The sequence below is a fragment of the Silurus aristotelis genome (assembly GCF_946808225.1).
Source record: "Silurus aristotelis genome assembly, chromosome: 4".
Lineage (NCBI taxonomy): Eukaryota > Metazoa > Chordata > Actinopteri > Siluriformes > Siluridae > Silurus > Silurus aristotelis.
The window spans coordinates 4,670,739-4,686,057 of NC_139577.1; the positions used below are offsets into that span (position 1 = coordinate 4,670,739).

A 15,319-nucleotide genomic window follows, 5' to 3' on the forward strand; every position below is an offset into this window, starting at 1 on the left:
GTACGTACGTATATATATATATATATATATATATATATATATATATATATATATATATATATATATATATATATATACACACATATACGTACACACACACACACACACACACATACATATATATATATATATATATATATATATATATATATATATATATATATATACATACATACATACATACATACGTACACACACACACACACACACACACACACACACACACACACACACACACACACACACACACATATATACATATACACATACACACACGACCAAATGTGAAAAGGGAGTAAAATATATTTAAATATTAGATCCCAGCTGCAGAACAGGAGCTTCGGGGACATCTTGCCAGATGTTAATCAACTGTCCAAAATGTAGCAAACAACTCGATCGAAGCCTGACATTCCCTCTATGACCCGTCTCACACTCAGCTAGTAAGGTTTTAGCTAGCGACTGTTTGTACCCTTTTGTGTGTTTTTATTTTTTTAAACAGAATCATTGCAAAAATCATTAACAAGCTTAAAAAGTAAATTAAAAACAGATTTTTGACCAAAACCGATTTTTTTTTTCTTGTATTTTTTGGCTACTGTGACGTTCGACAGGTTTTCCTACATCGCCACAGAAACGACCGGACAACGTATTAACAAAGATCATTGTATAAACAAGAGACCCAATAAAAAGCTCTAAGCCAGTGTTAGGCATTGGCACAAAAGTTCTTTCGATCGGTCACCAGTTTTTAAAAGGTCATACAATCTCGAGTCATGGAATTCTCATCAACATGTAAACGTAAGAGTGACGCGTGATTGCGAGATCATCGCTGATCAGAATCTCGTCTCGTCACTTTTTTTTGTAACGCCACCTGTACCGTTTCTAAATGATACCGCTCCGAGTTCGACGTCTACTTCTTAGAGATCTTGCCCGCTTTCCTCTTGGGCTCGTACGGTGTCCTCAGGATGCTCGGCGTCTCCTCCATGACTCGGACCAGCAGGTTGTCGATGTAGTCCTCCAGTTCACGGATGTGCGCGTCCTTCTTCTTCACCACCTCCTTCTGCTTGACCAGCTCCTGCACAACCTCCTCGAACGAGAGGCTGCTGTAAGCCGCCATGCTGCTCTGGAGCTGTTCGGCCTCCTGTGGAAATTAAGAGGGAGAGGTTCAGATCAACTCCTGACACACAAAGACGAGTGCTGGGACGGCACGCAACAGTGGGGTGTTGTTTTAATGTTTTTGAGAGATACCATTATGATGATGATGTCATCGACGGTGATTAAACGAGACACACGAATGATACAGACTAAAAAACTTTTACGATTAATAAGAAACAATAAACTGCAAATTCCAGTTGTCAGTTTCCTGCTGACTGACACGGTTGCATTTATTTGTAATCTGCACCTTTTACATACACTATATGGACAAAAGTATTGGGACACCTGCCTTTTCCAGCCATATGTGGTTCTTCCCCAAACTGTTGTTGTACAGGATGTCGCTGGATGTGACATTTTTCCTTCACTTGAACTAGGAGACCCAAACCCTTTTCAGTAGAAGATTTGAGCGGCCTGCTATAGATCTCCAACATCAATCCTACTAAAAACCTTTGAAGTGAACTGGAATCTTGACTCCACCCCCAGGCCTCCTCACCTCACCTCACCTCACCTCCATCAGTACCTGACTTTAAGAACACCCTAATAGCCGAATGAGCACAAATCTCCAAAATCTAGAAAAGCATCTTACCTGAAGAGTGGAACTAATTATAACAGCGAATGGGGATCGAATGTGGAACGGGAGGTTCAAAAAGCACATGGGTGTCCGCAAACATTTGTCCATATGATGTATTTATTCTGCAAGCTGTTACTACAGCAACACTCACAGACGAACATTTTTTTTTACATGCTAAATAAAAGTAAAAATCAGCACAACTTTTAAATAAACCTTTTATGGTTATATATATATATATATATATATAAAAAAAATAAATAATAAAAAAGTGTCGAGATAACTCGGAGGTAACTCACGGAAAAATAATAATGTGTCAGGACATTATGAAAATAAATGTGTTAATTCATTAAATTGCACTGATATGCTTTAAAGGAATGACTCATGGGGAGGTTTTCTCTCTCTCTCTCTCTCCTTCCTCTCTCTCTCCTCTCTCCTTCCTCTCTCTCTCCTCTCTCTCAGGCCGATTAAGGAGCTCCTCAGTGTTTATGGGAGATGGATGAGCGTTCGGATTTGTAGGCCTTTCCTTCGAGCCTGCGCCTGACCCAGGACCTTGACTCGTTCGGCTGACAAGAGCAACAATTAAGATTAGCCTCATGCGATAACAATAATAAAGATAAAGCTGCTGACATTCCTTTTTCTTTTCCCTGGGGAAACAACAAAGGGTGTTCGAGCTTCATAAAACTGCCAAAGCAAAGAATAGAAAAAGAGCGCTGCAATAACTTCTTAATGTCGGCTGGACGAGCTGCTGCTTTTGTTAACCTTGAATCCAACACTTGCAAGTAAAACTGTCATGATCTACACCGTCAGCGCATCAGATGACCGTCGCGAGCTAGCCAAGAAAAACCTCGAGCCGCAAATGAAAGCCATCAACAAAAAAAAAAAAGACTGGAGAAACGAAAGGGAAACGACACTGTGCGAAAGCGGAAAAGTGGCGAGAGAGCGAATCTGCGAGAAGCGTCGAGATAAGACGTGCACTTGGCATTCTCCAGTTGTCTCATTACTGAAGCTAATGAGGGCCTTCGCGCTGAGAAACGCAAAACCCGAGTTGTTTGAAACGGCGCGACCCTGCGTCCTCCCCCTCGCATTTTAATTGGGTCCTTTTCGCAGACGGGCCTCTTGGAAAGCCATTTTTCAACACCGGCAACCATTTGAACAACATTTGGGTGTCTGTCTTGTTGAGCTAAACGCTGCTTGGCTCCGGACGTAATGACATTAACCATTATTACAATTACGACAAGCCCTTGTTTAACGCTGCCTGCAGTTTGACCCGTCACATCAGCACCAAATTGCACACATCGTCCTCGGCGTCCCAATTATTCAAAAAGAAAAAAAAAAGAAAAAAAAGAAGGAAAGACAAGAAGCAGAAACACGTTAATAACATCGCACCGTTTCAAATTACACGCGGATCAAAGATGATGGCTGGCTATTTCGCTCCTTAATTAGATAAATGCTACGGGAAGCAAAGTGTCACGATTGAGAGCGCAGCAGGAGATCGGCGTCGGCTACTGCAACGTCCGATAAGCCGTTCATTAAAAGTTTGGGCAAATCGGGAACTTTTCCCTTTGAATGTATATATATATATATATAAAGAACTAAATAAAAAACTAAACAAAAATATATTCTGAAGCTTTTCGTTGTTACAGATTGAGGATGCTAAAAAAAAACCAAAATAATAAAATTACAACAATATGAGAAATGCGATAAATATAATCGGACGGTTCTTTGCTTGAGCCACTGCTATGAACCGGGAAATTCTATCTCCGTTAACTGTATTTGCATTTAATTTATTATTATAAAATTTTTTTTGGCTTCTGGCGATGGAAAAAATAAAAAGGTTGCTAAGGAAGCAATTATTTCTAGCTATTACACATTAGTAATAACAGGAACATTATAGCATTCACTGTAACTACAAATGAATAAAAAGTATAAAACACTTCTTTAATAAACCGCCAAATCGCTATAAAGTGAAATAAACCACTTCAGGATTTGCTGTTATTGTAAAAACTATTTTTTTTGCTTCCTTTCCTAAAACACCACAATGCTTTTCCCCCGTATGTGTCATATTAAATATATAATACTGCCTTCACTTGACACTCCGAGCATCACTTACACACATTTACACACAATTTAACTCAAACTTTGATAAATGAGACCCAGCGTTGTGTACGGAAACAAAACCTACAGACTCTCTCGTGGTCTTCTTTCCTTGTTTTTTCTCCGGGGAAACGTTTTTCTTACTCAAGTCTTCACTGCTCACAGGTTTTTTGGCAGGATCGCTGCAAAACAGGATAAGAAGAAACACACACACGAACTCTCAGTTTGATAATGACTCAATGAAAGTGTGTTCTGCCACTTTAAAGGGTAAAGGTATAAATCATAGGTGGGTCTAATCTTAAACGCTGTCATAGAAAAGACGGTTGAGGAGCAGACAGGAAATGGAGAGCAGATTGTGACTTTGTCACCTCCCACGCTGTTACAGAGAACTGCCTGTCTATTTCCTGTCAATCATTTCGGACATTAACCACAATAAACCCTTCTAAGTACATTTCAAATCAGAGAAAAAGAGTCACACAGACCTGCGGACTTCAACTGGAACACACAGTGCCTCGTTTCATCATTTTGCATCTGAATTACTTGAATTTATCGTATATGATACAATATCCAAAAACATTTCTGTTCATTTTTAGTTGGGGAAAATGTCGGCATACATTTTTTTTTACTACGCAAGGCACCAAAATGAGTTCACCACCCCCCCAAAAATTATATAAAAACAAAATAAATTTCAAAAAGATTTGTATCAGTTGAAAATAAAGCATTTATTCGAATAGCTTTATCGTTTCTGTAGTAGCTTAGATTTACTTCCAATTTTTGTCAAGAATTTTTTTTTTTTTTTTTCCAGCAGTCAAAACAGGTTTTTTTTTATTATTATTAACTTCAAAAGAAATGATTCTATTCTATATTCTAATGAACTAATCTATGGTTCACAAATCGCTGTGGTGTAATACTACGTCATCCTCTTAGTATCCTATTTATACAATTTTCTTTCTTTTCAAACTGATTTTACACCTCATTCAATCAGTGTAAAAAGGCGTGTTTCCGATCAAATTTCTCGCTTGATTTTAATCAGTAAAAATATTGTGACAAATATTTTACTTATATATTGTATTCAGAGAAATACTATTTGACAAGCAGAGTCTGTTTATGGTGTCACTTTTAGACTCTATGTAGAAAAAAAAGGTCCACCTACGGCTCACTCTCAATGGGCACTACATTGTTAAAATCACGTTTTCCTCTACATGTTCTTCTTTCACTGACCGTTGACCTGAAGCTGTGTAGAGTAAGAGTAGCCTGCAGTTCAATACTTAATTGACTTGTCTGTGTCTCTATCAGATCTCATTAAAGAGGCTCGGAAGACTCTTGTTAGAACAGCCTGCCTGAATGGAACCTAATGGCACTGATAAAAATCTTCTCAATCCCCTCAATCTTCAGGGGCACAAGGCTGATCTGATCTGATGCAGGATCTGATGCAGGATCTGATGCAGGACCTGATGCAGGACCTGATGCAGGACCTGATGCAGGACCTGATGCAGGACCTGATGCAGGACCTGATGCAGGACCTGATGCAGGCCCTGATGCAGGCTGATGCAGGACCAGGGAATCTGCTAAAAACACCTTCCAAGTCCAAGTTTCTAAAACATCATTATTTAGGTAGATGCAGAAGGTCATCGATTTGACTTCTGGTCTCAAGGAAGGTTTCCTTAGTGATTGAACCAGTACAATTTTTTTATCATCATTTTTCCGAAATAAAATATTTCAAATTATTTCCTCTTTTAAAAAATGTGCTGTGCATGTATAAAAGAAAACTGCTTAAGTTGTCGTCATGGCAACAACATGTTCTTCAACTACTGACGTAACAGGATTTTTGATTTTGGGCCAGAAGGTTTCTGGTTTCTGATTTTCATCAGCAGTAAAAAATAATTTTCAGCCACAGGAAGCGAAGTTGCATATTTCTTGATTTTCAAACTGATTACCTCTGAATCACCTCTGATCTTTCCGAGAATACAAAACCACTCTCACACCTATTGACGTTCATTTACGACTGCGAATCATGCTATCGACCTTCAGAAATTTGTATCTATACCTGGGCATGTGATGTGGCAGGAAGGGGTTGGTATCGCTTTCAGTGGTGAATGGATTTGGAGAGCGAAGGTCCCCTGAACTTCCTGCTCGCCCTCCGTTGCTCGTCTTCTTCCCTTCCTTCTTCCCAGTCACGCGCTCCAGTAAGCTCACCTTCTCCTTCTTTTCCTTTTTGTCCCACATCTGCCCCTGGTCTGACTCAAAGGGGTTGCGGTTTCGTGGGAGCGTGGCGAATTTCGGCGGCATCTCCGGGAATGGGTCGCCCCCTGTCTCGCCATCCTGGTAACCAGGCATCTCGCTCTGAGAGCGGCGGTGGGGAGCAACGCCACCTGAATCAGCGATATTAAAAAAAAAACATTATCAGCTCGATCTAGAAATATGTAAAAAACAAGTTAAACATTTTTTTCAAATCCATTTCCTTGAATTAGTTTCAGCACAACTGCTTCTTAGTTATGTGAGCCATGATCTACTTCTTTTTCCAATAATATTCTATTTGCAAATTTGAAACGCTTTCACACGCTCGCAACATCTTACTGTGACCTAAGATCTGCATAGGATTCAACCACATGAAGTGACGCCAATCAAATTGCTAAATTTGATTGAGAAATCATCTTCTCAACGTTTAAAACTGTGCGTTAAGGGAATAGTGGACATTTGGATATCCCAAAGCTGAGAAGGAAATGAAACGCATACAGAATGTCTACTGATCTCACCAGTGTCCTCCATCGAGTTTACAGAATCCGTCTTGGGCCTGAAGTGTGTTCCTACTAGATCGGACATGGAATGAGCAGCTGAAAGTTTCTGAGTCCCGGTGAGAAGCGAGCGTTTGGGTTTGGGCTCCAGTGTAGCAGTCGTGTGCGGAGGTTTCTGGCCCGAGACCCGCTGAGGAAGCTGGGATTCGGCATCGCACTGCGCCGAACGAGGCAAGATGGCAGACGAGGCGTCCGAGTCATGCTTACGACCCTTCATCTTGTCCTTGAGTTTGGAGAACGGCGAGCGCGGCTTGTCTCGCATGGACAGATCGAACATGCTGGCTGTCATGTTGTTCCTCATGAACTGGATGCTCACCTGGATCTTTCCCCGCTCTTTTTTCTTTTTGCCAGGACGAGAATCCAGGGTGAACCAGCTGAGGAGAAGAGGAAAACCTATTATACATGTATATTAGATATCTAGGTATCATTTATGTTACCATTTTTATTTATATCAAAACTCGATTATATGATTATAAAGATATAACAGTGAACAAATTCAGGAAAACTGCAATTGGAAAACTAACAATGGGGTGCGATGGAGCCCAATATAACGCAGAGTTACTCTTCCCATTCTGACGCATTTACTGGAATGTTTTATTCCTCTTATACCACAGTGTTTAGAGGGCGTGTCTTGCTTTTCATCAGTCGGTCACATTTACATTATTCGTAAATTCGACAGTGCTGTGGTATATATATATATATATATATATATATATATATATATATATATATATATATATATATATATATATATATATATATATATATACACGACTAAATGAACCCGTAATAAGTGTCTAGTGATACTAGAGAAAACCATTTCAATCTCCAAACTCCGTGCAGGTCTAAAGATCTGCTGCGAAAGCTTTTCATTACACCGTTACCACTGTAGTTTCTGGAAGCAAAAAAGCTTCAGAGTTAGAAACAAGCGATCATCAGTGCAAGAAAAGGCTCTGTGTGCGACAGAGCAGTGAATTACTCATCTTATACGAGCAAAAGAGCACTCCGGCTTCATGAAATAAAATGGAAACAGCCCACCACACTTTCATTTCCCCTTTTTCATCAAAAGTACCACAATGGAAAGTGCCTCTCTGAAGGCCAATGTATAATTTATAAAAAGAAAAATACAAAAGGGCAATATGTTTGTCTGCTGAGAAACCCAATTTCACTTCACCTAAATCTACAGACTAGTCCATTTGAAATGCCTGAGAACGCATATTATAGCGGGGATAAACATAATTCCCTGGTAACTGCGTTAGTTCGGGGCACATAAAGAACGAGAAATAAGACGCCCCCCATTCCCCCAGATCCTGTTTGCTTAACCTCTCCAGCTTTCTCCCCTGGAAGTAATGTGATTGATGCTATAACTCGGCAAAAAGAAGGTGACATTTGCACAAATCTGGCCTTTGTTCCCCTCGCTCCTCACGCCAGCATCGGGAGATTATAAAAAAGAAGAATATTTCTGGATAGCGACATAAATTACGTTGCTGTAACAGCTTGTTTAAGGAGCTCGTGCAGACTTTCGCCAAATTCAGATGCATGCTGGATCACTTAAAACACTGTGATGGTGAGATACACTGTTTCAAGCCAAAGCGCCATCAAACTGACAGCTTAAGCGGCGGGGGAAAAAAAAAAAAAGCATTACGTCTTAGCTATTTGATCAAAAAGTGATTTCGCAAAAAAACGTATAAAGCATACACTCAAAAAAAAAAAAAAAAAAAAAAGGTCCCGTCTACCAACCTGAAGAGTTATTTGTAAGATGGATTTTCTTTTCTATAAGTAGATTTGGTAAAGTGTTCTACTTCAAAACTTAAAGTAAAACCACATGTTCCTGGGTTCTGCACAGAGCCTTCAGACGGACTAAATTGTTTGGAAGCTAAATGTCTCTAAATGCATTGTCATTGCAGATGCCGCATTTCCATACGTTCATTATAATCTGCAGTCATCTGTTTGACACTTTTGGAGAACTTATGCAGGTTCAAATTAGAGCGCGAATCCCTTGTAGAACAGAACAATGAGAAACCGGCCAAAGAACCTTTGAGGAACCTATTCATGCAGGACTTTCATCATTTTTATGCATTCTCAGTCTAATGGTTCTTCAGACAGTTCTAAACATTTTCTATTTAAAAACTTATCTGAAAGCAAACCTCTATGTTGTCAGAGTTAGAACGTTTAAAGCCTAAATCTAAATGATAGATTATATATTATTAGTAGACATTCTCTATTTGAGCGCATGTGGACTGTAGTATGTAGTAGCAACATTGTCTAAGAGCTTAAAGAAGCAATGCAAATGCATTAAAAGCAAAACCTGATTAACCTGACTGCATTAATAGAAAACCCTGAACACACAAACACACACACACCTGGGGTTGGCATGAGCGATGCAGATTATTTTAGAAACCCATTCTCCTTAAACTGCATTGCGTCGTCGCACTCTGTTGCACTGTAAGGTCAGTAATACCAGTGATATCTACAGACCTGGAGTTCATCATGACCCAAGTCAGCCTTCAGATGACACCGTAATCAAATTCCACAGAATCTCGAATCTCTTATTGTTTTTAAACTCGGGTATTTAAATATCGATATTGTAAGTGATAGCAAACGCCGAACTGTTTTTGTTTTACTTTAAAATGAGGCGAGGCCGTCCTTTTCTCCTGTTTTGGGCGTCAAGGACGAGATAAACCTCGGGTCCGCAATCCTCCCACGCCGCAGGGGCTGCTGGGAAAATTCACACTCGACAAGAGCAGGTGTGTGATAATTAGAGCCGATGCCATAATGGACTCCTTTAGTGTGTGTCACCGTAACCCTGTGTTCAGATTATTTAACACTGACCTACAGTTGTATTCGACTTTACATCCGAAATGTGTTTTTTATTACTCGCTTGCTGGCAAAAAATTTACCTAAGCGTTTGATAATAACGTTACCGATTTTGTCAAAAATTTTTAACTAAACACTGGCTAGCAAGGCTACAATTATTGGCCATTAAAAAAACTATACAAAAAATTTAAAACATTATTAAAATGGAGACCAAGGTTTATCACACACTCATCCCAATCCCAACAGAATAATATAACTATACAATAATACAATAAAAACAATTAAAAAAGACCATTAAAAAAAAATTAGGATTGAGAAATATTTTTGTATTATTCTTCCAAGAAAAAAAAATATTAAAAGCATTTACAAGTAGAAAATAAGCACAAATAAGACAAAAAAAGTCTGTGGAAATATATATATATATATATACAGTACAGACCAAAAGTTTGGACACACCTTCTCATTCAAAGAGTTTTCTCATGACTATTAAAATTGTAGAGTCACACTGAAGGCATCAAGGGCTATTTGACCAAGAAGGAGAGTGATGGGGTGCTGCGCCAGATGACCTGGCCTCCACAGTCACCGGACCTGAACCCAATCGAGATGGTTTAGGGGTGAGCTGGACCGCAGAGTGAAGGCAAAAGGGCCAACAAGTGCCAAGCATCTCTCGGGGGAACTCCTTCAAGACTGTTGGAAGACCATTTCAGGTGACTACCTCTTGAAGCTCATCAAGAGAATGCCAAGAGTGTGCAAAGCAGTAATCAAAGCAAAAGGTGGCTACTTTGAAGAACCTACAATATGACATTTTTCAGTTGTTTCACACTTTTTTGTTATGTATATAATTCCATATATAATTCCACATGTGTTAATTCATAGTTTTGATGCCTTCAGTGTGAATCTACAATTTCCATAGTCATGAAAATAAAGAAAACTCTTTGAATGAGCAGGTGTGTCCAAACTTTTGGTCTGTACTGTATGTATATATATATATATTTTTTTTTTTCTTTTTCTTTATTTTATATTATATTATATTATATTATATATAAAAACAGGTTTTCTATGTTACAAGGCTTAGTGTTCTTATCCTCTCGAGAATCGAACAGTAATTATGGTGTACCGCAAAATTTGAAACTGGAAAAAAAAAAGCAGCATGGTACTAAAATTTAAGCCCAAAATATCACACATTGCATTTGGTTCACATTTGCTAATTTGCAGAATGAACGATAAAGTTAACCTTGGAAAAGTTTTTTTTAAGAGGCTACAAACTAATAATATACTATTCATTTATAAACAATTAGCTACAAGACAGATGGTAGTAATGTCTAATGTTATGCTTCATAGCTTCATACATGCCAACTAGAAATCTGTTTTTGAACAGAGCCGTCTTTATCTTATGGGTGGGGTGGGGCTGGGGGGGGGGGGGGTAACTAAACAAATAAACATCCCAGTTCACTTCGTAATGTCATAGTCTATTATACGGATGATGCTGATCGAGATATTTTACAGAATTACGCTGGAATGTACAGGAAAAATATTTTGCCATTTTTTAATTAGCGAGATTAAGATTTCAGTCAGTTCTAAAAAAAAAAAAAAAAAGGATTTAAAAACAAATCTATTAAATAATGCACAATATTTTAGAAAAGCAACATAAATCAATCACAATATCCACATTACATCAGAAAATCTCCCCTTTCCTGGAAGGAGTCTCCGGTGTCACCGTCTTCCAGACAGAGACGGCGCTTTGTGTCTTCTCGATAAAACACTAAGTTGTCTCATTATCTTTAAAAAGAAAGAAAGAAGTAGCTGGTGACTTGACAAAGGGCCTGTATCTGCTGTAACAGAACTTCCAAGTCACTATCTCAGCATCAACAGCATGAGGAATAAAATTAGGAATAAAACATGGCTTGTTATTGGATATTTTAATAAACACGTCCCGACCAATCAGAATTAAGAAGCCAACAGCGTGTTGTATTGTTCTTATAAAACACTATATAAATTCCTAAATTTCTTACTTCAGCATTTTTCAGACATTTGACCATAGCGGCTGTGCAGATGCTCTGTAACCCGTCGCACTTCACATGCTTGTAGAAATAGGTCAATGTCCGGGAACGTGCAAAAGTTTTGCCGCCCACCAGACCAGAGTTACAGATGAGGATTATTAATAGACGTAACCCTGTGCATCCAACCAAACAGAAATAGCCGCTACTGAGCAAACAGGAAGTAAGAAAGTCGAGTGTGAGCGCTCGACTGGGGCTGTTTCTGAAACTCAGGCCCTCTGACAATAATCCACCTGCTATTCACTGAGACCAGACAAACCAGTAAGAAATCTGTATTGTTTTTATAATTATCCTCACCGAACTCGTTCATCTGCTTACGAGCAGGTGTGTCTCACGCTATCTTCCCTTCACTTCACATTTTCCACCCTGACACATGAACTCTAACTGGGATTTTTTTTCCCCAAGCTACCAAATTTGGATCCTGAGATCAGCTGGATCACAGTTACAATCTCAAAGTCCAATAACAAGCATGCAACTAGTAATACATACTCCTTATCTATTTATTGCTACATCCAATGTCATTGCCACAAAACAAGTTAGAACGAAGACACAAGCTATAGCTGCTATAACCAGTCATTCCGTCAACAGTCGTCCTTTTTTCCGCCTGCAGCTTGTTGCTAAGGAACCGCAAAGGCCAGGACTTTCCGGCGTTTGACAAGTTTTTCCATGGACGCTGGAGACTGATCGCATGTTAAATGACCAGCTTTTTAAAACGTATTGCAAGATGTAGCATAGCGTTGCAACACGCTGTCTTAGTCCTGTTTCTGATGAACAGCGCATGCTTGCGAAATATAATGAAATCTTCGAAAAATTTATTTCATTAATTTTCCAAATAGCTGCTAATGATATAATATTGATATTATGCAAAATATTACAATCCATTTTTCACATATCCAATTCATCTTTTTAAACATGAAATGTGGATGAACTACTACTTGTTTTTTTTTTTTCAGAATTCGAATTTGATATTCAAATCAATCCTGCCCATGTACAAAAAGCTCTGCCCTCTTGATCTGTGGAAGCCCACATAATGCCCATACAGTGTTTACAAAAGATTAGAATTTTTGGTATCATTTAAAAAATGTGCATCCGTACACAAACAATCATCCCTGAGTTCTACAAACAGCACCTTTATAACCTTTTTTAAAAGTATGGTTTACATAGTTTCCATCTCCCGAATGGAAGATATGTGTCCTCTGTCCATATGATAATCCTGCCACTGCATGTTCTCCTATGCTTAGGGGGTTTCCCTGTGGTACTCTGGTTTCCTCCCGCAATCTATTCCGCATTGAGGGCTGACTGACATTTCCAAAACTGTTTACGGTGTGAGCCATTGTGCCATGTGATTGGTGTAGACAGGGATAGGGCGATAGGCCTCAGGCAGCCCTGTGCAAATATAAGTGGTATTGAAAAAAAATGGATGGACGAATGGATGGATGGATGGACTACACTTTAAGGCTGTTGTTGTGACCCATGATAGAGACTGAAATCTCCTACCGTGGCGTTTTTCACACCTTTTTCAGTATTGCCACTGAGCTTTGTTTGAATGCTCATTCACACAGGAAACAGAATTGTCACAATCACATAATAGGCAGCCTACGCAATGTTACCTGCAATGACTACAGTGGGGAAAGCACCGATTCAGCAGACGGTAAACTGTGTGTTTATACCTGTTCCTAAGGTAGACTGAGCGGGGGTAAATTTAGAAATGGCGGTAAAAAGTGCATGAAGATAATCAGGGCCAGCATCACCGTCAACAGGACGCGTGCCTTCAGAAAAGGTCGGAGAGTGGGCGGGGAGTTCCAGTGACTCAACAGAAAGCTTCATTCTGACACATCAGCAGGCTTCCTTTTCTTTTCTAGTCAACTAGGTCAATGCTTTCCAATGCAGGAATCCCCAGATACTTTGTTGTTGCTCGTCTAAAGCTTATACATCTCAGTTAAGGAAATTAAGAACACTGAACATCTAGTATACAAGTGGACCAACCAGATATGAGGGATGGCAAATTAAAACGTAGATTATTTACACCTTAGAAGTTCAAACCAGTGATACAGGTACATGTCAGATGTGTGTTACGGCCCTGAAGATTTTCTTGTTACTTAGTTCCTGTTATTGCTTTCAGTATGTCGGCTATAAAAAGTTGCTCCCTCAGCAGCTTCTCCTTTTTTTCCGCTTCTTATGAAACTCATAAGATTTATGTTTTTCATTCAACAGAAAGGAACAATGTGCAAAGCCAAGAAGACTTTTCTACTATTCCAAACTCTTAATCTTAAGACCCCTTAAAAACATTCTCTTGACAGACAGTGTGACTGGTGGAGTCCTGAATACTATTCCAAACTCTTAATCTTAAGACCCCTTAAAAACATTCTCTTGACAGACAGTGTGACTGGTGGAGTCCTGAATGTTTTATTCCTTTTACACCACACATTTTATCTCGTATTAGTTGCACTTATGAATTAACGTTGTGTGGAAGGTGTGGGACTTACTTGATCTTCTTTCTTTCCTTGTTGTCAAACACCTCGTTCAGGTTGATACATTTCTGGCCCAAAAATTTGTCCATGCCGACCAGAGACCTGTGCATGACTATGAGACACAGCTCATAAACCTCAGGGTTGCCCTCCACCAGCAGCCCCGGCAGCTCAAACGAAGCCTCCTCTCTCCACATGGGACTCAGCGTCTTCTCTGCCACCGAAGTAGAGTATTTCTCCTTCCCGAGCTGGATGATCGTGTAAGCATCGTTTGTGCCGCTCTTGCCCTTCGCCTGGAGTTCTGAGGCTTGAAGGACCGTGACTTGGACGTGTGTGGGGAACCATTTCTGCGACTGCTCGCCCAGTGACATTGTGATGGATGGGGATTTAATGGTGTTCAGAACTAAATACTGTCAAATACCTTAATGGTCACAGGTTCATGGTGTGATCAGGGGTGGATCATGCCTGTTACATAATTTAGAATCGTAATAATATTGTAAAAAAAAATCAAAAAGGGAAACTTTTACCAGTGCACCAAAGGAAATGAAATATACAGGTCCATATTAATGGGCATAGTTTCTCACTTAGGAGGCCATGGCATCACAAGCATCCCAACCTCCATGGAGCTCCAAGGAATGCAAAGTACCTGCCTAAAAAGAAGAAAACAATCCAGAAATTATATTCACAGTATTAAATCGTAATGTACTAAATAATAAAAATATATATCGGACATGTACAATGCTATGGAGACTGAATTACATAAGAAATGTAATCTCTACCTCTGTCCATACATCAATACACCAATCCAAACGCATTCATTTACCTTTAGATCATTTTTCCAGGCTGGGAAAAGACTTGACAATCGGCATCACGTCCTTTCCTTCCTTTAAACACTCCAAACTCGTCTTTTTCCACACCGCTGAATGGTTTTTATTTGTCCCACAACAATTCAACTTACAGCCAAATTTTCACAGCCCGAAACACAAGGCGTTATTATTCCCCATCCATATTCATTCAAGCCCCGCCTTCTGCTCTGGGGTTGGCTGGTTGTAAACTCCCTTCTACCCCGACTACACGCGATGAGCAAAAATTGTCCAATCAGAGCGCGACAAGGCCTGGCGCAGAAGGCGGAACTTACCCGAATACCGGTAGGGATATAAAAAAACGCCTTATTCAACTTCCTGGTTCCGCATTTCCGTCCATGATGTCACGAACCAGAGTTCAAGCGCCTCCTCCGTTGCCGTGGAAACTGAGGGGTCTTCTCTTCCAGGACCAAATCTATATAATAAATGTATAGAATTTTTATGCGTTTATGCAGTTATTTATTAGCACCAAGCAAAAAAATAATTCTAAATTATTTCTTTGTAA

General features: G+C 39.5%; 1 protein-coding gene and 1 long non-coding RNA gene across 4 annotated transcripts; one reads left to right on the forward strand and one right to left on the reverse strand.

Annotated features, from left to right (window-relative positions):
* Positions 1-283: 283 nt before the first annotated feature.
* On the reverse strand, positions 284-14,953 carry rab11fip2 (RAB11 family interacting protein 2 (class I)). 3 transcript variants are annotated; one of them, XM_083540581.1, is made up of 7 exons: positions 14,775-14,933; positions 14,536-14,601; positions 13,970-14,416; positions 6,571-6,983; positions 5,862-6,186; positions 3,903-3,996; positions 481-1,135 (listed from the first exon to the last, which is right to left on the reverse strand). In XM_083540581.1, the coding sequence occupies exons 3-7, from the start codon at positions 14,320-14,322 to the stop codon at positions 905-907; spliced, it is 1,416 nt and encodes a 471-aa protein (XP_083396707.1). In that variant the 5' UTR covers positions 14,323-14,416; positions 14,536-14,601; positions 14,775-14,933; the 3' UTR covers positions 481-904. The 3 variants fall into 3 exon arrangements, with proteins under 3 accessions (XP_083396706.1, XP_083396708.1, XP_083396707.1); XM_083540580.1 differs by having other exon boundaries at positions 284-1,135; positions 13,970-14,601; positions 14,775-14,953; XM_083540582.1 differs by having other exon boundaries at positions 284-1,135; positions 13,970-14,597.
* On the forward strand, positions 10,843-14,465 carry LOC310725594. Its single transcript, XR_014533440.1, has 2 exons — positions 10,843-13,788; positions 13,865-14,465. It is a non-coding gene; the product is annotated as an uncharacterized lncRNA (long non-coding RNA).
* Positions 14,954-15,319: the final 366 nt, after the last annotated feature.